This window comes from Saccopteryx bilineata, chromosome 5, assembly GCF_036850765.1.
Source record: "Saccopteryx bilineata isolate mSacBil1 chromosome 5, mSacBil1_pri_phased_curated, whole genome shotgun sequence".
Lineage (NCBI taxonomy): Eukaryota > Metazoa > Chordata > Mammalia > Chiroptera > Emballonuridae > Saccopteryx > Saccopteryx bilineata.
The window spans coordinates 33,316,040-33,339,852 of NC_089494.1; the positions used below are offsets into that span (position 1 = coordinate 33,316,040).

A 23,813-nucleotide genomic window follows, 5' to 3' on the forward strand; every position below is an offset into this window, starting at 1 on the left:
GCTTTTAAGAAGTGACTCTGTCCTAAAGATCACTACACATCTCCAAATGTTACATTTTGCATGGTAGTAAGTAATTTCCTCACTAGTAAAGTATAGCTGTATTTTTCCAGATTTTAACGATTTTATGAATAAGTTATTTTTTACAAAGCTTCAAAAATAGATTCAAGGCCCTGGCCGGTTGGCTCAGCGGTAGAGCGTCGGCCTGGTGTGCGGGGGACCTGGGTTCGATTCCCGGCCAGGGCACATAGGAGAAGCGCCCATTTGCTTCTCCACCCCCCACCCCCTCCTTCCTCTCTGTCTCTCTCTTCCCCTCCCACAGCCGAGGCTCCATTGGAGCAAAGATGGCCCGGGCGCTGGGGATGGTTCCTTGGCCTCTGCCCCAGGTGCTGGAGTGGCTCTGGTCACGGCAAAGCGATGCCCCAGAAGGGCAGAGCATCGCCCCCTGGTGGGCAGAGCATCGCCCCTGGTGGGCGTGCCAGGTGGATCCTGGTCGGGCGCATGCGGGAGTCTGTCTGACTGTCTCTCCCCATTTCCAGCTTCAGAAAAAAAAAAAAAAAAAAAAATAGATTCAAAGGAAAGGCACAGCCTGACCAGGTGGTGGCGCAGTGGATAGAGCATCGGACTGGGATGTGGAAGGACCCAGGTTCGAGACCCCGGGTCGCCAGCTTGAGCGCGGGTTCATCTGGCTTGAGCGAAAAGCTCACCAGCTTGGACCCAAGGTTGCTGGCTCCAGCAAGGGGTTACTCGGTCTGCTGAAGGCCCGCGGTCAAGGCACATATGAGAAAGCAATCAATGAACAACTAAGAAGTCGCAACTCGCAATGAAAAACTAATGATTGATGCTTCTCATCTCTCTCCGTTCCTGTCTGTCTGTCCCTGTCTATCTCTGCCTCTGTAAAAAAATAAAATAAAATAAAAAAATAAAACAAAGGAAAGGCACATTAAGAAAGTGAAAAAACAGTGCATTCAGTGGGAGAACATATTTAACAAATTTATATCAGATAAGAGACTTGTAACTAGATTATATAAAGAACCCTAACAACTCAATAATAAAAAGACAAATGACCCAATTAACTACTGGATACAAAGGATCTGAATGGGCATTTTCCCAAAGAAGGTATATAAATATCCAATAAACATTTAAAAAGACTCCCAATATCATTAGTCATCAGGGAAATTTAATTCAAAACCCAACTGAGAGATGGTGTCAGAGTTATGGTAGTGTGAGAGATACCCTTGATCTCTCTCCTTGAGATTTCAACAAACTGAACAGCTATAACACAGTAAAAAATAAATAAATAAATAAACTGCTGGGCTCACAGGCTTGCCTGAAAATATTTCCCAATGCAGTTGAGAAGGAGGGCCAAAGATAAGATGCCCTCGTGGTCAGGCTCTGGAGAAGAGAGAAACCTGGACTGTCTGGGTTTTTGTCTACCAGGCTTGGGACAGGGGAGAACCCCTGAGTGACTGGGTTTTCAGAGATTGGGGGCAGTGGAGGAAATACTAAACCAGAATGAGGGGTCATGGCCAGTGTTCCCATGAACTGCCAGCAGCCTGCACTCAGCACAGAGACAGAAAAACAGTGTGGTCCCCAGGCCTCCCAGATTTTGCCTCCCTTACCTCGTGAAGTACAAAGAGTGGCAGAGACATATCCCACAGCTGGCTCTCTAGAGCCACTTTCTCCCCTGAAGAACAGAGGTGCTGTGTTGTGTGGTCTCCTAGTCTGTTGAGATGTGGGCAGTAGTGTCTGGAGGCTCGAAATCGCCATTGCAAAAGCCATAAACTTCACAGCATGCCCAGGAGTTTCAGAGCTAAAACTTATATTACAGTGCCACCTACTGGGAGAACATAGAAAAAACTCTCAAAACTGAAATTTCTTTTTCTTTCGAATTTTATTTAATTTTTATATTTTTATTTTTGGGGTGTTTTTGAATTTTTGGTTTAGCTATTTTTGTGGTTTTTCTCTTTTCATTATTTTTAATTTTTTCTATTTTATTTTTTATTTTCATTTTTATTATAGTTTTATTTTAGAATTCTCTTTTTTTAGCAAACAGAGAGAGGGAGGGAGAGAGAGAGAGAGAGAAGGAGAAGAAGGGAGAGAGATGAGAAGCATCACCTTATTGTGGTACTTTAGTTATTCATTGATTGCTTTTCATATGTGCCTTGATCAGGGAGCTCCAGCAGAGCCAGTGATTCCTTGCTCAAGCCAGCCACTTTGGGCTCAGTTCAGCTACTATGGGATTATGTCTGTGATCCCATGATCAAGCTGACAACTTCAAGGTTTAGAAACTGAGTTCCCAGTGTCCCAGAGTGATGCTCTATTCACTGCACCACATTTTGGTCAGGCTTTTGTTACATTTCTTTCTTTTTTTTTTTTTTTTTTCCGTATTTTTCTGAAGCTGGAAATGGGGAGAGACAGTCAGACAGACTCCCGCATGCACCCGACCGGGATCCACCTGGCACGCCCACCAGGGGGTGATGCTCTGCCCCTCCGGGGTGTTGCTCTGCCGCGACCAGAGCCACTCTAGCGCCTGGGGCAGAGGCCACGGAGCCATCCCCAGCGCCCGGGCCATCTTTGCTCCAATGGAGCCTCGCTGTGGGAGGGAAAGAGAGAGACAGAGAGGAAGGAGAGGGGGAGGGGTGGAGAGGCAGATGGGCGCCTCTCCTGTGTGCCCTGGCTGGGAATCGAACCTGGGACCTCTGCACGCCAGGCCAACGCTCTACCACTGAGCCGACCAGCCAGTGCCTTGTTACATTTCTTAACACTACCACTCTCAAAAGCCATCAAGGAAGAAGAAAATAAACACCTTGACTACACAAGAAAGAGATATAGTTCAGAAAGAAAATGGAAAATCTCCAGAAAGCATTCTCAATCACGTGGAAACCTTGGAATGAGATGAAAGAGAATTCAAAATGGAAGTCTGGAAATAATGAGATGTGAGAAAACACTGATAAGCAATTTTAATGAGCTCAAAACAAACAAATTAATGAATAAGAGTACCTCTTAAGGAGATTGAAACTTTAAAAAATAATGAAACAGAGATGAAGAACTCAATAAATGAATTGAAAAAGGAGATAGCAGGCCCAACCAGGTGGTGGTGTAGTGTATAGAGCATTGGACTGGGACGTGGAGAACCCAGGTTTGGAGACCCAGGACTTCGGCTTGAGTGTGGCCTCTTCAGCTTGAGCACGGCTCACCAGCTTGAGTGTGGCATCACTGGCTTGATCGTCGGGTCATAAACATGACCCCATGGTCGCTGACTTGAAGCCCAAGGTCACTGGCTTGAGCAAGGGGTCACTTGCTCTGCTGTAGCCCCGTGGTCAACGCACATATGAATAAGCAATCGATAAACAACTAAGATGGTGCAGTGAAGAATTGATGCTTCTCATCTCTCTATTCCTGTCTATTTGTATCTGTTCCTCTGTCTAAGTCTCTCTCTGTCACTTAAAAAAAAAAATGAGGTAGCGAGATTAGGTAATAGAATAGGCCAGATAGAGGAGAGAATCAGTGACATCGAAGACGGGCAACTAGGCATGCTACAGAGAGAAGAAGAGGGACTCATGAATTACAAAAAAAAAAAAAGAGCTTTACAATAATCTACTAACTCCATCAGAAAGAGCAATATATGAATAATGGGAATAAGCCTATGGAAAGATTTAGATCCAAGAAGCAAACACAATGCAGAGTTACCTCAACCCAAACAGACTTTCTCCAAGGCAAGTTGTAATAAAATGGTCAAAAATCAGTGACAGAAAGAATCTTCAAGGAGCTAGAGGAAAAAAGAACATAATATATAAAGGAAGGCCCATTAGGTTATCATCAAACTTCTCAGCAGAAACTCCACAATTTAGAAGAAAGTGGACTCAAGCATTCAAAGTACTTAAAGAGAAGAATTACCAGCCAAGAAATGCTATATCTGAGTTATCCTTCAAATGTGAATGAGAAATAAAAATTCTTGCAGACGTATGCAAGCTGAGAGAATAAAACTCCCTAAACCTCCACTGTAGGAGATACTCAAGGAGGTTATTCTACTGGATGCAAAGATCAAAACTACAAATATCCAAGGAGGTTATAATAAAAACAAGGATAATCTGTGACAGTAATAACAAAAGGGGAGAGGATAAAGATCTATAGTAGCAAAGGAGAATGGAGTGCAAAAACATTCATAAGTCAGAGGACTCTTATATAGATGATCATTTTTTTCTTAATAACCTAATGATGATGAGGCAGTGGCGCAGTAGATAGAGTGTCGGACTGGGATGTGGAGGACCCAGGTTCAAGACTACATGGTCGCCAGCTTGAATGCGGGCTCATCTGGTTTGAGCAAAAGCTCACCAGCTTGGACCCAAGGTCACTGGCTCGAGCAAAGGGTTACTTGGTCTACTGAAGGCCCACGGTCAAGGCACATATGAGAAAGAAATCAGTGAACGACTAAGGTGTCGAAACAAAAACTGATGATTGATGCTTCTCATCTCTCTCCATTCCTGTCTGTCTGTCCCTATTTATCCCTCTCTCTGACTCTCTCTGTCCCTGTAAAAACAAACAATAAAAAAAACCTAATGGTAACCATACTGAAACACATAGCTTAAAAGTAGAAGAAAGAGATATGAAATACCACCAAGCAAGAATAACTGACAGAAACACAAAAGAGAAGAACCAAAGGAGACACGGAGCTACCAGAAAACAAAACATAAAATAGCTATAGGAAATCCTCAGTGTCAATAATTACCCCAAATGTAAATGCATTGAACTCACCACTGAAGAGGCATGGAGTAGCAAATTGGGTCAAAAAGCAAAACCCAACCGTATGCTGCCTTCAAGAGACACACCTAAACTGCAAAAAGTAGATTCAGAGTGAAAGGTTGGAAAACGATTCTCTAAGCAAGTGACACCTAATACAATTACACTGGGAAACATTTTTTTTTCATTTTCTGTTGGATGAGGTTTTAGAACTCTTCTATATATTTCTGCATCGCTGATTCCAACTATGAAATTTGTTTTTTGGTGCATGCTCTAGTTTTTATGCAATTTTAATTTCTTTTTGTTAGTTAATGGCATGCATTGGTTTTTAAATTGGAGTTAAAGAGCAACAACTCTTGGATTGAACATAACCACAAGGCAATTAATGTTTTACAAACATCACTTTACATAATTGTAGTTGTTTTTAAATGTAGAAAATTATTATCTGATAAAAACACCCTCTTATTTTGTTTTAAGATTGAATCATGGCTTCTTTGAGTAATATAAATATAGTCCTGACACCTTCTGTTATATATGTGGCTGTTATACACTTCAACGTCAAAGGCACAATATTTCATCATTTGTGATACGTGCATATATTGCCTATTTTCAAGAGCCCTTGGTGATCAAGATAAGAATTGGGCTCCTCATATTGTGTGTCATAATTGTGAGGAAATGCTTCGTGACTGGACTAAAGAAAAACGCAAAGGAATGCCTTTTGGTACCCCCATGATTTGGCGTGAACCTAGGACCACAGCAATGACTGTTATTTCTTTCTGATCCATACAAAGGGCATCGGCAAGAAAAAATGGCATATGATCGCATATCCTAATATTCCTTTAGCAATACGACCTATCCCACACTCTGAGACACTCCCGGTTCCAGTTTCCAATGGTTTTATTTCTTCTAAGGACGAAGAAAGTGAACATAGTGATCAAGTGTATTTTAATAAGATGCAAGAGGAAATGGTTGTAGAATCTGAAGGGTCTTCTTCTGATGCCAAGCAGTCATTAACCCCTCAGCAGTATAGCCAACCTGAATTGAATGACTTAGTAAGAATGACATAAAAATTGTCCTCGACTCTCTGAAGTATGAGGAGCATAACTGGATCATTTGTGTGGATCTTAAAATGGTAAATTTCCTGCTAGGACAACAACAGAGAGGTTTCACGAAGTATCCTTGCTTTCTGTGTTTGTGGAACAGCCGTGCTCAGGAGAAACACTGGATACAGAAGAAGTGGCCGAAACATGAAGTTCTGGAAGTAGGGATGCAAAATATTGTGAATGAACCTGTAGTTATCGAGACAGGATCATTTTTCCCCCACTTCTCATCAAACTTGGCTTAATGAAGCAGTTTGTTCAGGCTTTGAATAGAGAAAGTGAATGCTTTCAACATATTTCTGCTGGTCTTTCAAGAAGATAAAAGCAGGTGTATTCGATGGACCTCAAATTCAAACCCTCAAACGTGACGAAGAATTTGCCAGGAAGATGAATAAAGAGGAGAAAGCAGCATGGCAGTTACAAAGAACTTCCTTGACAACAAAAAAGCAGAAAACTATGAACTTCTGGTTCAAAGGATGCTATTGGCTTTCCGCGACATTGGATGTAACATGTGCGTTAAGATTCACTTCCTGAACACTCACCTTGATAAGTTTCCCGAAAATCTTGGAGCTGTTAGTAATGAGCAGACTACTGCTGGAACATCAAATGAGATTGTAAGCAAACAAGTACACAAACGCAAGAGCTACAAATGCAAATTTTTGCCTGAATAGAATTTAAATAAGTTTTGCACAAATTTTATGATTAAATAAGTGTTCTAATATATTCTGTTTTGAAATTGTAGACAAATTCTGATGCAATCATATCTTAGTGTATTAGTGTATTTACTGCATTATATAAATTATTATATTTTCACAAAGATGATGCCCAAGAAGACATTCTACTTGATTATGTTAAACTAAATGTTGAAAATTTTATAATAAGATGAAAACCTAAAAGTCTTGAATTGCAAACTGTAGCTTATAGAATAAAACTAATGTCAGATTTGAGATCAGCACACTTGAAGTAGGTAAGAACAAGTGTTTTTGTGGATGCAACAAAAATTTTGTTTTCCAGTGTTATCTGACAATCCTGACTTCAAGACAATGAAGATAGCAAGAGACAAAGAGACAATTCATAGTAAAAAGGGGGACACTATATCAAGAAGACATAACATTTCTTTTTCTCTTTTTTTCCAAAAAGGAGGTGGGAGATGGACTCCCACCTGCGCCCCGACGAGGAGCCACCTGGCAACCCCCATGGTCAGTGCTCTGCCCATCTGGGGCCATGCTTGCAACCGAACTGTTCTTAGCTCCTGAGGCAGAGGCTCCATGGAGCCATCCTCAGTGCTTTGGGCCACTGCCCTTGAGCCAATTAAGCCATGGCTGGAGGAGGGAAAAAGAGAAGGGGGAGCTGGAGGGCTGGAGAAGCAGTTAGTAGCTTCTCCTATGTACCCTCACTGTGAATCAAACCTGGGACAGCCATACACCAGGTTGACAGTCTACCACTGTGCCAACCGTCCAGCGCTGACATAACATTTCTTAATAAATACACACCAAATCAGGGAGCACCAAAATATGTAAGACATCTACTAACTGATCTAAAAATAGAAACAAATAGAAACAGACAAAAATACAATCGTAGTTAAAGATCTCAGCTGACTATTGATGGCTTTAGATAGATCATTCAAACAGAAAATCAATAAAGAAATAGTGGCCTTATGTAACATCTAGACCTAGTGGACATAATAGACATTTATAGAACATTTAACCCTAGAACATCAGATTATATTTTTTTTTCCAGTGTCCATGGAACATTCTCAAGGATAGACCATACATTGGGCCACAAAACTTAACATCAACAAATTCAAGAAGATTGAAATTATACCAAGCATATTCTCTCACCCTAAGGCTTTGAAATTAGAACTCAACTGCAGAAAGTAAGGAAACCAAAAACAACTATGGAAATTTAACAACATACTTTCAAAAAATGACTGGGTCCAAAAAGAAATAAAAGCAAAGATCAAAAGATACATACAAACAAGAATGACTGCATGACATTGAAACTTTTGGGATGCATTGAAAGCAGTAATAAGAAGGAAGTTTATATTATTACAGGCTCATATCAAGAAACAAGAGCAATCCCAGGCAAACTACCTAACATTACATCTGAAAGAACCAGAAAAAGGAAAATAAAGGTAACACAAAATTAGTAAAAGAAAGGAAATAATAAAAATCAAAGTAGAACTAATGAAATAGAGAAAAACTATAGGCAAAATTAATATAACGAAGAGCTAGTTCTTTAAGAAGATCAGTATAATTGACAAACCTCTAACTAGACTCACTAAGGAAAAAGAAATGGCTCATATAAAAATTCGAAATGAAAGAGAAGAAATTATCACAGACATCATAGATATACAAAGGATCATAGTACAGTACTATGAAAGATTATATGCCACCTAATTTAACAATCTAAAAGGAATGGATAAATTCCTAGAACTGTACAATCTTCCTAGACTTAGTCACGAAAAAGTGGAAAACATAAATAGACCTAGGCCCTGGCCGGTTGGCTCAGCAGTAGAGCGTCGGCCTGGCGTGCGGGGGACCCGGGTTCAATTCCCGGCCAGGGCACATAGGAGAAGTGCCCATTTGCTTCTCCACCCCCCCCCCTTCCTCTCTGTCTCTCTCTTCCCCTCCCGCAGCCAAGGCTGCATTGGAGCAAGGATGGCCCGGGCGCTGGGGATGGCTCCTTGGCCTCTGCCCCAGGCGCTGGAGTGGCTCTGGTCTCGGCAGAGCGATGCCCCGGAGGGGCAGAGCATCGCCCCCTGGTGGGCAGAGCCTCGCCCCTGGTGGGCGTGCCGGGTGGATCCCGGTGGGGCGCATGCGGGAGTTTGTCTGACTGTCTCTCCCCGTTTCCAGCTTCAGAAAAATACAAAAAAAATAAATAAAAATAAATAAATAAATAGACCTAGAACCAGGAAGGAAATAGAAACAACTATCAAAAACCTCCCCCAAATTAAAAGTCCAGGACCAGATGGCTATACTAGTAAATTCTACCAAACATTCAAAGAAGATTTGGTACCTATCCTTCTCAAAAAGTCTTCTAAAAAATAGAGGCAGCAATACTCCCTAACACATTTTATGAGGCCAGCATAACTATAATAACCAAAACCTAGTAAGGACAACACAAAAAACCTACTCACCAATATTTATTAAATACAGATGCAAAAATTCGAAACAAAATAGTCAATTGAATACAATAATACATTTAAAAAATAGTACATTACAATCAAGTGGGATTCATTCCAGGAGTATAAGGATGGTTCAACATACATAAATTGATTGTAATACACTACATCGAAAATACAAAGGGCAAAAATATATGATTTTATCAATAGACACAGAAAAGGCATTTGATAAAACATTCTTTTATGTTTATCTTTATTTATTTATTTATTTGGTGAGAAGCAGGGAGGCAGAGAGACAGATTTCCACATGTGCCCCTCCTGGGATCTACCTGGCAACCCCCATCTGGGGCTGATGCTCTGCCCATCTGGGGCTGTTGCTCTGTAGCTCGGCAACCGAGCTATTTTAGCACGTGAGGGAAGGCCATGGAGCCATCCTTAGCACCTGGGGCCAACTTTCTCAAGTAAGTCAAGCCATGCTGCAGGAGGAATGGGAAGGGGTGGAGAAACAACAGATGGTCGCTTTTCCTGTGTGTCTCGACCAGGAATTGAACTGGGATCCAGATGCCAGGCCAACAGTCTACCACTGAGCCAACCGTCCAGAGCCTAAACATCCTTTTATGTTTAAAACAGTCAATAAAATGAGTATAGAAGAAAAATTCCTCAATATAATAAAGGGTGTATACGACAAACCATCAGCCAGTATCATACTAAATGGTGGAAAAAATTAAGGCCTTTCCTCTAAAATCAGGAACAAGACAAGGATGCCCATTCTCTCCACTTTTATTCAACAGAGTAGGGGAAGTCCTAGCCAGAGACATCAGGTAAGAGAAAAATAAAAGGCATCCATAGTGGGAAAGAAATAAAGGTTCCACTTTTTTTTCAGATGACATGATCCTAGATATAGAAACTTCAGACATTCCACCTAAAAACTATTAGAAACAATAAATCAGTGCAGTCAAGTAGCAGGATACAAAATCAATACACAGGTCTACAGCTTTCCTATATGGCAACAATAAAACTTCACAAAATGAACTAGAAAAAAAATTTCTTTTGTAATTGCAACCAAAAAAATAAAGTACCTAGGAAGGAATAAAGTTAACAAAGGATGTGAAGGATCTATATACAGTACTGAAAACTACAAAGCATTATTGAAAGAAATTGAAAAAGACACAGTGAAATTGAAAAATATTCCATGTGCATGGATCAGAAGAATCAACATAGTTAAAATGGCCATATTACCCAAAGCAGTACACAGATGTAATGCAGTCCCTTTCAAAATCTCAATGTTATTTTTAAAAGAAATAGAATAAAAAAGTCACCAGATTTGCATGCAACCGTTAAAGACCCTGAATAGCCAAAGCAATTCTGAGAAAGAAGAATGAAGCCAGGGCTATCACAGTACTTAACTTTAAATTATACTACAGAGCCATGATAATCAAAACACATGGTATTGGCAGAAAAAGATATATACAGACCAATGGAACAGAATCTAGGGCCCAGAAATAAAACCACATATATGTGGACAAATATATCCATATACTGGAATATTACTTGGCCATGAGTGAATAAGAGGAATGAAAGCTTGATACATGCTATGACGTGGATGAACCGTGAAAACAGTATGATAAATGAAATAAGCAGGGCACCAAGTTCCCATCATGTATATGATTTATATGAGATACCCAAATAGGCAAATTCATAGAAACAAAGTAGACTAGTGGGTAGAGGCAGGGTGAGTGAAGAGTGACTGCCAATAGATACAAGAGTTTGCAGAACTCTGACTATACTAAAAATTATTAAATTTTTCACTTGAGAAGAGTGAATTAGGTCTGACCTGTGATGACGCAGTGGATGAAGTGTTTACCTGGAGGTCGCTGATTTGAAACCCCAGGCTTGCCCAGTCCAGGCACAAGACAAGTTGATGCTTCCTGCTTTTTCCCCACTGCCTTTCTCTCTCTCAAATCAATAAATAATATCTTTTTTAAACAGAGTGAATTATGTGTATGTTAACTATATCTCAATAAACCTGTTCTCCCACGTAAACAAAATGATGCATCCATTAAAGTTATATCTCTCCTTGAATGTGAAGACACTACCATTAGACTTTATTGATGATGTAATCATCAACAATAATTAAATTCAGAGTTCTGCTAAGTTTAGCTTAGCCTCAAACCAAGATTTGTAGGGATAAAAATGTCAAATTAGACATCACCATCACTTAGTAAGTTGTTACTTAATAAGTCCAAGAAAATAATATCAAAGGAGATGAACTAAAAGGAGTTTATGCTTTTTGTGGTACAGAAAGCACTATAAAATTGCAATGTGACCAGTTGAGCTTCTTTTAACTACTTTAGAGCCATGATGGAATTTTAAAAGTTAAAATGACATAATAGTATATGCAAGTAAAGTATAAGAGCTTTAGGCCTGGCTGGATAGTTTAGTTGGTTAGAGCATCCTGATATACCAAAGTTGCAGGTTCCAGCCCTGGTCACAGCACATAGAAGAATCAACAATGAATACATAAATGAGTGGAACAACAAATCAATGTTTCTTTCACTCCCTCTCTCTCTCTCCATCTCTCTCTAAAATCAATAAAATTCAAAATACACACACACACACACACACACACACACACACACCAGCTTTAGCCACAGAACTATTTCCCTAAATCACTGTGGTTTATAGTGAGTTTATAAAGATATTTATGTGTCAAGGGCTAAGTCAGCATTCTTACAGATCTTTTAATGGCATATCAGTGCTATAATACTTAATATTTAAACTCTGCAATTTAAAGGCTTTTTTTTTTTTTTTAATTTTTTATTTATTTATTTATTTTTACAGAGGCAGAGATAGACAGGAACGGAGAGAGATGAGAAACATCAATCATCAGTTTCTCGTTGCGCGTTGCGACTTCTTAGTTGTTCATTGATTGCTTTCTCACATGTGCCTTGACCGTGGGCCTTCAGCAGACCGAGTAACCCCCTGCTGGAGCCAGCGACCTTGGGTCCAAGCTGGTGAGCTCTTTGCTCAAGCCATATGAGCCCGCGCTCAAGCTGGCGACCTCGGGGTCTCGAACCTGGGTCCTTCCGCATCCCAGTCCGACGCTCTATCCACTGCGCCACCACCTGGTCAGGCTAAACTCTGCAATTTAAAAATATCCAAATAATATTTATTTACTTTCTGTAATAAATTTTACTGAGGAAAAATTGTGTCATTTTTCAAAGGGATTAAGAAGTAGAAATGGGTAGTTATATAATATACATGGGGATGTAAATTGCAGTATGGGGAATATAGTTATTAAGATAGTCATAAGGAGAGAAAATTGTGTTTTTAGACAAAGAGAAATATTAAGAAAAGAAAATTATTAGAAAACTTGAGGGAGTTTAAAGGTTTGTCTTATGCCTGTTGTTGTTCCCATTCAGCATTCACCTTTTTCCATCCCTGCATGCAGGTTCGATTGTGCAGACCGACAATTCCATTCCATCCCCGCTACGTGGCAGGCTCTCATGGACAATCCAAATGATGTGAAGGAACTTATTCCTGAATTCTTCTATTTCCCGGAGTTTTTGGAAAATCAAAATCGTAAGAAATAGGTGATAACAAATTTGACACAACAGGGCGCAGTGGAGAATCCTGAAAAATACCTTTCCGGAAATTTTTGTCATGTCCTATAGATAATTTAAGATTCATCCTGTCTGTGTGTATTACTCAGTGACAGGGCTTACTGATGCCCAGATACTCGTCTTACTTTCCAGACCAGTGTTACAGTGAAGTAAGATAAGTAAAATTTGAATTGGTAAGAGAATATGTCAGTACATACACTGTACTGTGTATGTACTGTTAGTACATACACAGTACATACACAGTACATACACGACAGGCTGTTTGTTACTAGAGAAACAAAAATGGCCATATGCTGTATCAGCCATATTGCTACTTACGCTAAACGTATTTAGGTTAGATAAGATGATGATTTAGACCAGGGATCTGCAAACTACAGGTCCATGGGCCAAATCCGTGGGCAAATTTATGTGTTTATAAATAAAATTTTGTTGGCACAGAGCCGGTCAATTCATTTACATACTGACTGTGACTGCTTTTGTGTAGTAGTTGCAAGAGGCCATAGATTTCACAAAGCCAAAAATATTTATTATTTGACCCTTTAATTAAAACGTTTCTGACTCCTGATTTAGAGCAGAAGATAGGAGGCAGATTGAAAATAATGATGATGAATTCACAATATTTGAAAAATCATGTTTTTGAAGGAGAGAATCATGGAGCTAAATACAGTCTTTAAAAATATCCAAATACTTTTTCTATGAGGTAGTTTTAGATTTACTTTATGCACAAATAAGGAAATTGGCAAGCTGTTACTACTGGTGGTTTTAGGGAAATTTCACAGTGTCAAAGGACCATTACCAATATGTTTTTTCTCTCCTACTTTGTAATGTTAATATTTGACCCTCACTTGCTCAGTAAAATGATTTGTCAGGTTGGGAGAACATATTCAGGGCTTTGCGTCCTTTGGTCATGCACCCTGGGACACGACAGGCTGTTGGAGGCAGGGCACCTGCTTCTCAGAGTGAGGCAGTTAAATTGGTCACTTTCAGAAAACCAGAAGAGTCTGTTGACTGAGTCTGATTTTAGACTCTTAGTCATAGGACTGGGGTCTTCTAAAGCAGGGTGTCTGGGATAGGAGGAATGAGCATATTAAATTTGGATGCAGAATTTCAAGTCCTTTTAGCTTGACAATTTCTGACATTCACCAAAGCCAGTTACTGTCTTGTGCTACTCTCCTGGGGGCCTCCATTTCTAACTATACATGGCTGCTTTATTTGAAATGAAGTAGGTGAGAGAAAGCAGAGTATATTAGTTACAGTGCAAATGAATATTAATCAGTAATAGTATTATATTAATTAGTAAAAACATATTGATAAAAACAACTCATCATTGTGTGAGCAAGAAAATTTGGTATTTTCTCACACAAGGACCCGTAGATATGATAGTTTCAGGTGGATTAACAATGTCATCCAAGCCAAGTTCTTTCTGTATTTTCACTCTGCAATTCTAAGTGTTTTGGCTTTGTCCTTGGCTAGACCCTCTCATGGTTACAAATGACTAATGCAGTTCTAGGTAGCATTAGTAGATATAATGGTGTAATAGAAAGAAGTAAGAATGTTAATTCTTTGTATTATTTTTTTTTTAAGTGAGATGAGGGGAGATAGACAGACTTCCACATGTGCCCCAACCAGGAACCACCTGGCAACCCCTTCCTAGGGCGGATACTCAAATCAACTGAGTTATTTTTAGCACCTGAGGCTGATGCCTCGGACCAACTGAGCTATCCTTAGTGCCTGAGCTGATGCTCAAACCAATTGACTGTGAGAGAGAAAGAGAGCAGAGAGAGAGAGGGAGAGAGAGGGAGAGAAGCCGATGGTTGCTTCTCTGGTGTGCCCTGATCGGGAATCAAACCTGGGGTATTCGTCTGCCATGCCGATGCTCTATTCTCTGAGCTTACTAGCCAAGGCCTGTATCATTTCTTAAGAGTGGAAACCCTTTCTCATAACTTACCCCCATTCTCCAGAGCTAGGTCATATGCCAACCCCTACATTATAAGGCTAAGGATGGCCAACTTGAATAAAATTAAAGCTCTGCTACAAAAGAAAGAATGGCTATTAGGTGGCTGACAAAAAATATCTGGTACCCAGTGGTTGGGCCCCATGTGTCATGTCACTAATGACATGAAACCCCTTTCCTACTTTGAGACACGCTGATATTTTAAGGCAGCTTCTTTTATGAAGGTCTTTGTGTTAACACTTTTCCCTTCCCACACCATGTGAACAGGAAAACCTCATCTTTAGATTCTAACTAGATGAGCAGATCTTTCTGATGTCAGTATCTATCTATCTAGAATAATGGTATATAAATATGTTGTTTTCCTATAAGGCAAGTATAAATCTTAAAGTGAGTTTAAGGCATAAGTTATACCAAAAATTTCTAAGGGCCCTGGCCGGTTGGCTCAGCGGTAGAGCATCGGCCTGGCGTGCGGGGGACCCGGGTTCGATTCCCGGCCAGGGCACACAGGAGAAGCGCCCATCTGCTTCTCCAACCCCCCTCCTTCCTCTCTGTCTCTCTCTTCCCCTCCCGCAGCCAAGGCTCCATTGGAGCAAAGATGGCCCAGGCGCTGGGGATGGCTCCTTGGCCGCTGCCCCAGGCGCTAGAGTGGCTCTGGTCGCGGCAGAGCGACACCCTGGAGGGGCAGAGCATCGCCCCCTGGTGGGCAGAGCGTCGCCCCTGGTGGGCGTGCCGGGTGGATCCCGGTCGGACACATGCGGGAGTCTGTCTGACTGTCTCTCCCCATTTCCAGCTTCAGAAAAATACAAAAAAAAAACAAACAAAAAAACAAACAACAAAAAAAAAAATTTCTAAGGAGTTTTATTTTGTAGATTAACAATTAGAGGGGCTATGTTAATTAAGTTTTAATTTAAGAAAATACTTAATCTGGCACTTGTTCAGATTAAGGTTTTGGTCATAGCTATAGTTTCCCTCACTTTTCTCAACAACAACAAAAAAAATCAATTTTTAATTTGATTTACTGAGTAATAACTAATTTAAAACTTTTATTTTCATTTACCTTTTTAATCAATTGATAAGTGCAATGCAATAGATAAGAATTACTTCTTCATGTTCAGTAAATTTATATCAAGAAGGGAACTTGAGTCTCATCTTTCACTCTTAGTTAAGGAGAGAAGAAAAGCCTTCAGTTTTGCTAAGGAATGTGCCTTCATATTTGTTCTACTTGATCTATTTAAATCTAAAATGACTTGATACATTTATCTTTTACATGTTTTAGAATTTAACTTGGGTCGTCTACAAGTTTCCAAAGAACGAGTAAATGATGTCATTCTCCCTAAATGGGCTAAGTCAGCTGAAGACTTCATCTATAAACATAGGAAAGCTCTGGTAAGATTTTTTTTTTTAAGCTATAGAGAGAGAAGGGGGCAGAGAGAGAGAGAGAGGCAGATAGGAACAGGAAGGGAGAGAGATCATCAATTCTTCATTGCAGCACCTTAGTTGTTCATTGATTGCTTTCTCATATGTGCCTTGTCTGGGGGGCTAAAGCAGACTGAGTTACCCCTTGCTCAAGCCAGCGACCATGGGGTTCATGTGTATGATTCCACACTCAAGCTGGTGACCCTGTGTCACCCAGCTAGAGCCCAAGCCAGATGAGTCCACACTCAAGCCAGTCACCTTGGGATTTCAATCCTGGGTCCTTACTGTCCCAGGCTGACGCTCTGCACTGCACCACCACCTGGTCAGGCAAGATTTTTGTATTTAGTTATTAGAGAGACTAATAAAATAAAGATGTATGTGTTTTCCAGAGGTTGGAATTAAGTATATCTAACTATTATTTTTCTAGATTAATTTGTAACCTGTTATATATGGTGTATTAGAAAGTATAATATAGTAATTTATTCTGAGGTTATGAATCTTCTTATATAGTGAAAGTATAGTGAAGATCCATGGATATATAACAAAAAAAATTTCAGTTTTTTAAGGTATCTGCCTGTTGTATGTGAAACTATTTCAGTCACAGACTGGGTGTAGTTTGATATTTTGTAGTTCCCATATTTGTTCAAATCTAAGGATAAGTACACTTTTGGTTTCTGAAGGATTTCAGTAAGTTTTTACTAAGACAGCTACATCCTAATTGCCACACAAAAATTATTACTAGATTTTAGCCAGATTGTCAGTTTGAAATTGAAGGATAGTGAGAGTTAGGGTAATGTTGATACTATATTCTCTTGGAAGTGATGTGTTTTTTCTCCCCCACAATAGCCCACTTAGTTCTCTATCTAAACTGAAATGTTGAAGACTCTAAATTAATTAGGCCAATACTTGTGAACATTCCTTGTCATTAGTATATAGTTTGTCAAATTTATAATATTTAGGATTAGATTATAATACTTGTTAAGTAATAACCCTATGCATGAATAAAGCAACCCTGAAAAATAATCTGTTTATTATAACCAGAAACTTCTCAGAAGCTTTTCTCTATATTATCTATGACATGTAGTCAGGATCCAGGATTTCAGGAAAGCATGCTTCTTATTAAAAAGATGTTAGCCTGACCAGACGGTGGCGCAGTGAATAGAGCGACGCAAAAGACCCAGGCTTGAAACCCTGAGATCGATGGCTTGAGCACGGTCTCATCTGGTTTGAGCAAGGCTCACCAGCTTGAGCCCAAGGTCGCTGGGGTCATTCGGTCTGCAGTTGCCCCCTGGTCAAGGCACATATGAGAAAGCAATCAATGAATAACTAAGATGCCACAACAAAGAATTGATGCTTCTCATTTCTCCCTGTCTGTCTGTCCCTATCTCTCCTTCTCTCTGTCTTGATCACACACAGACACAAAAAAAGAAGTTAAAAAAAAGATGTTAGAAGTTTGTGTTTCAGTTATGTATCTGTGTATAACAAACTATTCCAAAATGTTATTGGTTTTAAACTATAGCCATTTATTATCTCTCAGTTCTGTGTGTTCACCAGTCTCAGTTGGATAGTTCTCCTGGTTTTGCTTGAGGTTCTCATGCCCTGGGGTCATATGACAGCTAAGACTAGAGCCCTGTAGGCTTCACTGAGGTACTGCATTTTGGACTTTTCTTCCTTTTCATGTAGTCTCAGGATATCTTTTCTTCATGTGGTCTCCCTTTCTGGGTAGTCAGACTTCTTACATGGCACTGCAGGGCTCCCCAAGAGTACAAGTGGAAGCTTCCGTACTTTCTCCTGGCGTAAGGCTGTGAACTGTCACAGTATCACTTCTACCATCTTGAAATGGTTAAACAGTAACAGAATCAGTACAGATTCAAAAGGAGAGAAAGTAAATTCCGTCTCTCAATGGTGGAAAGAATTTGCAACCATCTTTAATCTACCACACAGAGTCTGCCTTCTGGCCACTAATTACTCGTGTTTCTCCAACATGCAAAGTATACATATTTCTTCTCCAGGCCCTCCCAGAGTCTCACCTCTTTAAGGCAGGGATCTTTAAACTTTTTCTGGAAAAGACATTGTAATAAATATTTTAATTGGCTATAAGGTCTGTGTCAAAATTCTGCCATCATAGTGCAAAATAAATGAGTGTGGCTATATTGGACCAATCTACCGATCTCTCAGCTGCTGAGATTTGGCACACAGCAGTATGCTGATCCTTCATTCAGGCATGAGGCCTGAGGTCCAGAATCTTGTTAGCTGTGTTAATGTGTAGAAGGAACTACTCAGATCTGTCTCCTCTTGGACCAGAAGCCTGAGGTAAAGACAGGTTGTCTGCTCCCACTAAGCACAGTAGTGTGACAAGGGGAGAGCTGTAATAGAAACTCACTCAAAAGGGAGAGGAAACAAGAGGGACCGAGCAGTGACTGGCTTACAGTCAGAACTCTGGAAGGAACGCCCGCTCAGTTCCTTGACCAGGATTCACTGCTGTGCCCTCAGAGGGCTTCTCCCTGGCTCTTTAGGTGTACTCCTATAGTCCTGAGCTGTGCCCCACCCCAGCCATTCTTTCTTCTCCATTAACAAAATAAAATTGTTTACTGAGCATCTTTGTCAGCCTCTTTCTCAACCAAGTAACGTGGAAGCTAAGGGTCTGTATTCTTTTTTCAACAGCTTCTATCTCTTTCAGACTGAACTAATATAATTTCTTTTAAAATTTTATGCATTTCTTGTGCGTCAACTCTATTGACAAAAGCCTCCCATATTACTTTACAAAATAGTCCCTTATCTCCTTTGGGTTGTGTGAGAGGCTACTATGGGAAAAAGCCCTGAAGATTCTCGTTAAAAAATAAAATTCAGCTCAGTAAATTTAAGGATCTGATTGGCTGTATTTGGTGATTTCATGATTCAGACAGCATCTCATCCAGGCTCTAGAAAGGGGCTCCCTGACGTGTACAAAATGGAAGGCTTCTGTGGGCAGAAGGGGGTGGAAAACAGAAGTCTAACACGGACCGGATTGTTTTAGGCAGGTCATCTTTGGGGGAACAGCAGGGTCTGTTATGCAAATTACCTCACTAGTGCTGATGGGGTAATTCCAGATTGACTGGTTAAATAAAGGTCATTTTCTAGGATAGGCTGAAATTGTAATGAGGGTTAGATATTAAGTCTTGATTTGCATAGCATATGTGACTTCACTTTTAGATTAGTCTCTCTTTCTTTAAATTTAATCTTTTTTTATTAAGTTTTTAAATTTATAATGTCAATATGGATTCAAGTGTCCCACTCAGTATAATACCTCACCCCCCAACAGCGTGTCCCCCATTACCCCCCCCGTTGTCCTTCTCCCCCTGAGCATCTCCCCCGTCCCTTTATTTGCTGTCTAAATTGAATATTCTTAAGATGCTCAATTTTTCTCTTGAGTGCGTCTCTGAGGGAAAAAGGTCTCGACAGAGTGTTTGACAGCCACACTCCTGAACTAAACATTTGCTTGAGACCACAGGTGACATTGATTTGATCATTGATTTAGGCCATTTGTCACTTTGGGAGTCTTGACTCTAAGGATCCTGGAAATGAGAGAGAATTTTATTTTGAACTCAGTAAGATCTGGCTTCTGTAAAAAAAAAATAAAAATTTTTTTTTGAAATTATGCTTAAAACTGGAACAGTTTTTTTAAAACTCATCTTACTCCTTCTATACTTGATCACAGGCAGCTAAAAGAAGCCAGTTAGCACTTTAAAACATTCTGCCTGGAACCTCCATTTCTAGATCCAGGAGTTCATTTTCACCCTTTCTGTTTTTTATGTAACTAAAACATTGAGCCTCCTTTTCTGTCTCTGCTTGCCTGCCAGCCAGCCCAGCCCTTGGAGAGATGGGTGGAGGGCATGATATGCAGAATCTTTCATCTACCCATTGTGGTTTTATTATTTCCTTGAATTGAATTTCTAGACAACTATTTCAACAGAAATTTTACAACAAAAATGCATGCCAGAGCTCTCATTAGTTTTTTTGTCATTAATATTTGGGCTATCCGAAGATATGCTATTTTTTTTCACCCATTAGTTAGGAGATGCATATGTAGTAAATAGTGTCTACATTGTACAAGATAGAATGTAGTCAATATATATTATAGGTGCTGAATAACTATTTAACATGATTTTGAGGTAATTTTATTTACAGTGGTAAGATATTATGTGAAAATGCTTACTTTGCACTTTCATTTTTTTTCTTACACTTTTATAGGACCCATATTGACATTGTAGTTGGAAAGTATCTCTGTATTAATTATTACTTATTTGTTCTTTTCTCCAGGAGTCTGAATATGTTTCTGCTCATCTTCATGAATGGATAGATCTGATCTTTGGCTATAAACAAAGGGGGCCAGCTGCAGTGGAGGCACTCAATGTTTTCTATTACTGTAGTTATGAAGGTATAAGCCTATATACTGTTTCTCTTGCATTTATCGGTAGAAAGTGTTATTAATATGTGTTTATAACATGGTATTTTGGACATAACTAACATGATAAAAATTAATTTTATTAATAGTTTTAGTGATCTTTTCTATTTGAAAGATAAGAGACCTACTTTTGTGATAAATAGTAGTTAAACCAAACCTAATTATAAATGTCGATTATTGGTGGTATAAATGTTTTTAATCTTTGGCCATGTGTTTCTTATTCAATCAGCTCCTACATTAAATAGTTAGTATTAAAGTTTTTAACAGACATTGAAAGAATACCTTTAGAATTACAAATAACTTATTTAACGATAAAGATGACAGTCTAATGTTTATTAGCTCAAGATCAAGAACATATTTTGAGGGCTTTGAAAGGCATAAGAAAGATTTTTCTCTTCTAATCCTTCCATAAAGCTAATAATTCTGATGATTGTGATTAGTATGAAGCTATATGAATTTTAACAGAGCCCATGTGACTTTTTGTAAATACACAAGCATGTTTTTATTCTATAAAAGTGTGTAGGGAGGTAGTATAGCATGGTGGTTGGGAGCATAGACTTTGAAATCAGACTGACTAGTTTTGCCAATTACTAACTATGTAACAATTTATATTAGGTATGGCTGGGTATAATAAGTTAACCATAATGTCACCTTTCCCAACATTTGTTAGATAAGCAGTAATTTATAGCAATATTTTTATATAGTTATTACAAGTATTTCAGCTTGACAAACAGGAAAATAGTTTTTCTAAGAGAGACTTTCAGACTACCTCTTAAATGTGTTTAAAATATTTTAGTTCTAGACAGTGAATGAAATTTACTTTTTTCATATATAATGTTGATGTTTTACTGTTTTTTAAAAATATTACCACTTTAAAATATTCTTTTTTTTTTTGTATTTTTCTGAAGCTGGAAATTGGGAGAGACAGTCAGACAGACTCCCGCATGTGACCGACTGGGATCCACCCGGCACGCCCACCAGGGGGCGATGCTCTGCCCCTCCGGGGCGTCGCTCTGCCACGACCAGAGCCACTCTAGCGCCTGGGGCAGAGGCCAAGGAGCCATCCCCAGCACCCGGGCCATCTTTGCTCCAATGGAGCCTCGCTGTGGGAGGGGAAGAGAGAGAGAGAGGAAGGAGAGGGGGAGGGGTGGAGAGGCAGATGGGTGCCTCTCCTGTGTGCCCTGGCCGGGAATCGAACCTGGGACCTCTGCATGCCAGGCCGACGCTCTACCACTGAGCCAACTGGCCAGGGCCTAAAATATTCTTATAAATTAAAAAATGGAATAATATTTTGATGAAAATATACTAATCAGTTTCTTGATACAGTAATCAGTTTGTGTGGCTTGCTGGTTTATCTTCCTTCTCTACTGAGTTGACTACTTCTGGTTTTAGGAGCTGTGGATCTGGATGCCTTAACAGATGAGAAGGAAAGAAAAGCCTTAGAAGGGATGATTAACAATTTTGGTCAAACACCTTGTCAACTGTTAAAGGTAAATCATAAAAGTTATTGATATATAAAAAGTCTAGAATTTAACTGTTAAGTAATAGTACTACCAGTATTTTCAAGGATTTTAATGATTTAAAACCTTATTTCAGAATTATTTAGAATTTGGGGAAAATATAGTGTTATTTAATAAAAATAAATAGGTTTGAATGACTGTTTTTATTTTGAAATAACAAAATCCACATACACAGTTTATTACTCTTAAATTACAGAGAACTTAGAGTTACTCAGAAAGTCAGTAACCTTATTTTGTTATTTCTGGGGGGGAAATGCTGAAATCAAAGGCTCCCTGTCAGCTGAGATATTACTCCCCTTTTAATTTAAATGGAGAGGGAATTCTAACCAAATACCAGTCAGGGTATGCCATTGAACAGTGCTTAACAGTCCCTTATATTGGGACTTGTTCTGTCTCTAAGACTTTTTAGTAGCTGACATCTGCCTCAAGAGGGGAGTTACCACCCAGAGCTCAAACGCAGTCCTAAAATTCAAAGTATAGAATATAAAACATAGAATTAAATTGTAAACATTGCTATATTTCTTTCCCCATACTAGTACCCGAAGTCAAATTGTCTTCTGATTGCACACAGCTTTGGATTCATAGAAGTTAATCCAATGTTAGTTTTCAAAGATGTCTTGATCTTTATTAGTATCTGAATTTAGAAATGAGCCATATACAATAATATGCCATTTATTCAGTCTTGATTTTTTTGTGCAAGCACAGTGCTAGGTGATTTACCCAACCTTTATAGTAAATATCCAATCACAGTATCCTCATTTTCAGATGATGAAGTCAGGCCTCATAGAAAATAATACCTAGCCTGCAAACACTTTAGAGAAGTCAAATACTACTTTTTCCGAGTTTAGACAACTAGAATGTGACTAGGGCAGGATTTGAATATGTGACCGTCTAACTCCAAAGCTTTTCGACCATACCACATTTCCTCTTTAAATTGTAGCTGTAAGCCTCGTTGTTGAACTAGATCATTTTCCCATGTTCTTTGGGCTGTTACTGATATCTTGATTCTGACACTTTCTGCCTTAGTTAGGTGTATATTTATTTGCCTCACTATATTATTAACATGTAAAAGGCAGCAACCTTCTCTTAATCATTTTGTATCTTTCTTACATATAGAATATGTGCTGTAAATGTTCTTTGAATTGAAATCTCCACACTTATTACAGCAACAGTGTGTCTGAACTCTGGCTTATAGATGTACTTCTGTTTTTTCAGTTATCAGACTAAATTTTATAATTGCTATATTCCTTAGCAACAATTTATTTAAAGCCTTCAACATTGATTTTTACACAATAGTCATACTTAAAGTCAGTGTTTTATTTCTTACTTGCTGATTGAAACAGAAGGCAAATGTAACAATAAAACAGGACACTTCACTGGGCTTTGAAATAAATTCTGTAATGTTTTTCACCATAACATTTTCCTTTTTTAAAATCAGAGTAATGCTAATTAGTTTTTATCACCTTAAAAAAATGACACAAAATTTAGTGTTTGATTTAAAATAAAGTGAAAAATAAATGAATAATTGAGACTTAAATATTAAAGTATTTGTTGATGTCACATCTATTACCTGTAATCTAATATTTTGTGAGTCAGATAAGAAGAATCCCTTTTAGATAAAATTCTAGTCTGAAAAAAAATTCTATTCTGCATTGTAACTATGCCTTTGGGATGTTAGCTTGATTTGTTATTTTCTTTTTATTTATAAAGATAATACTGTTCTATGTCTCTGACATTAAGTTTAAAAAAAATAATTTATTTGATGCCTGACCAGGCGGTGGCACAGTTGATAGGGCATTAGATTGGGATGTTGAAGACCCAGGTTCAAAACCCCGAGGTTGCCGGCTTGAGCGCAAGCTCATAGATGAGTCTATGGTCACTGGTTTGAATCC

The 23,813-nt window shown here is 39.1% G+C and overlaps 1 protein-coding gene across 8 annotated transcripts in view; it reads left to right on the forward strand.

The window, feature by feature from the left end:
* Positions 1–23,813, forward strand: part of NBEAL1 (neurobeachin like 1) — a 181,925-nt gene that overhangs the window by 129,333 nt on the left and 28,779 nt on the right. For all 8 annotated transcript variants that reach the window (XM_066279146.1, XM_066279151.1, XM_066279145.1 and 5 more), the window contains 4 exons: positions 12,416–12,546; positions 15,818–15,927; positions 20,257–20,374; positions 21,794–21,891. In XM_066279146.1, coding sequence (XP_066135243.1) covers positions 12,416–12,546; positions 15,818–15,927; positions 20,257–20,374; positions 21,794–21,891 — 457 coding nt within the window. The remainder of the gene's footprint in view (positions 1–12,415; positions 12,547–15,817; positions 15,928–20,256; positions 20,375–21,793; positions 21,892–23,813) is intronic.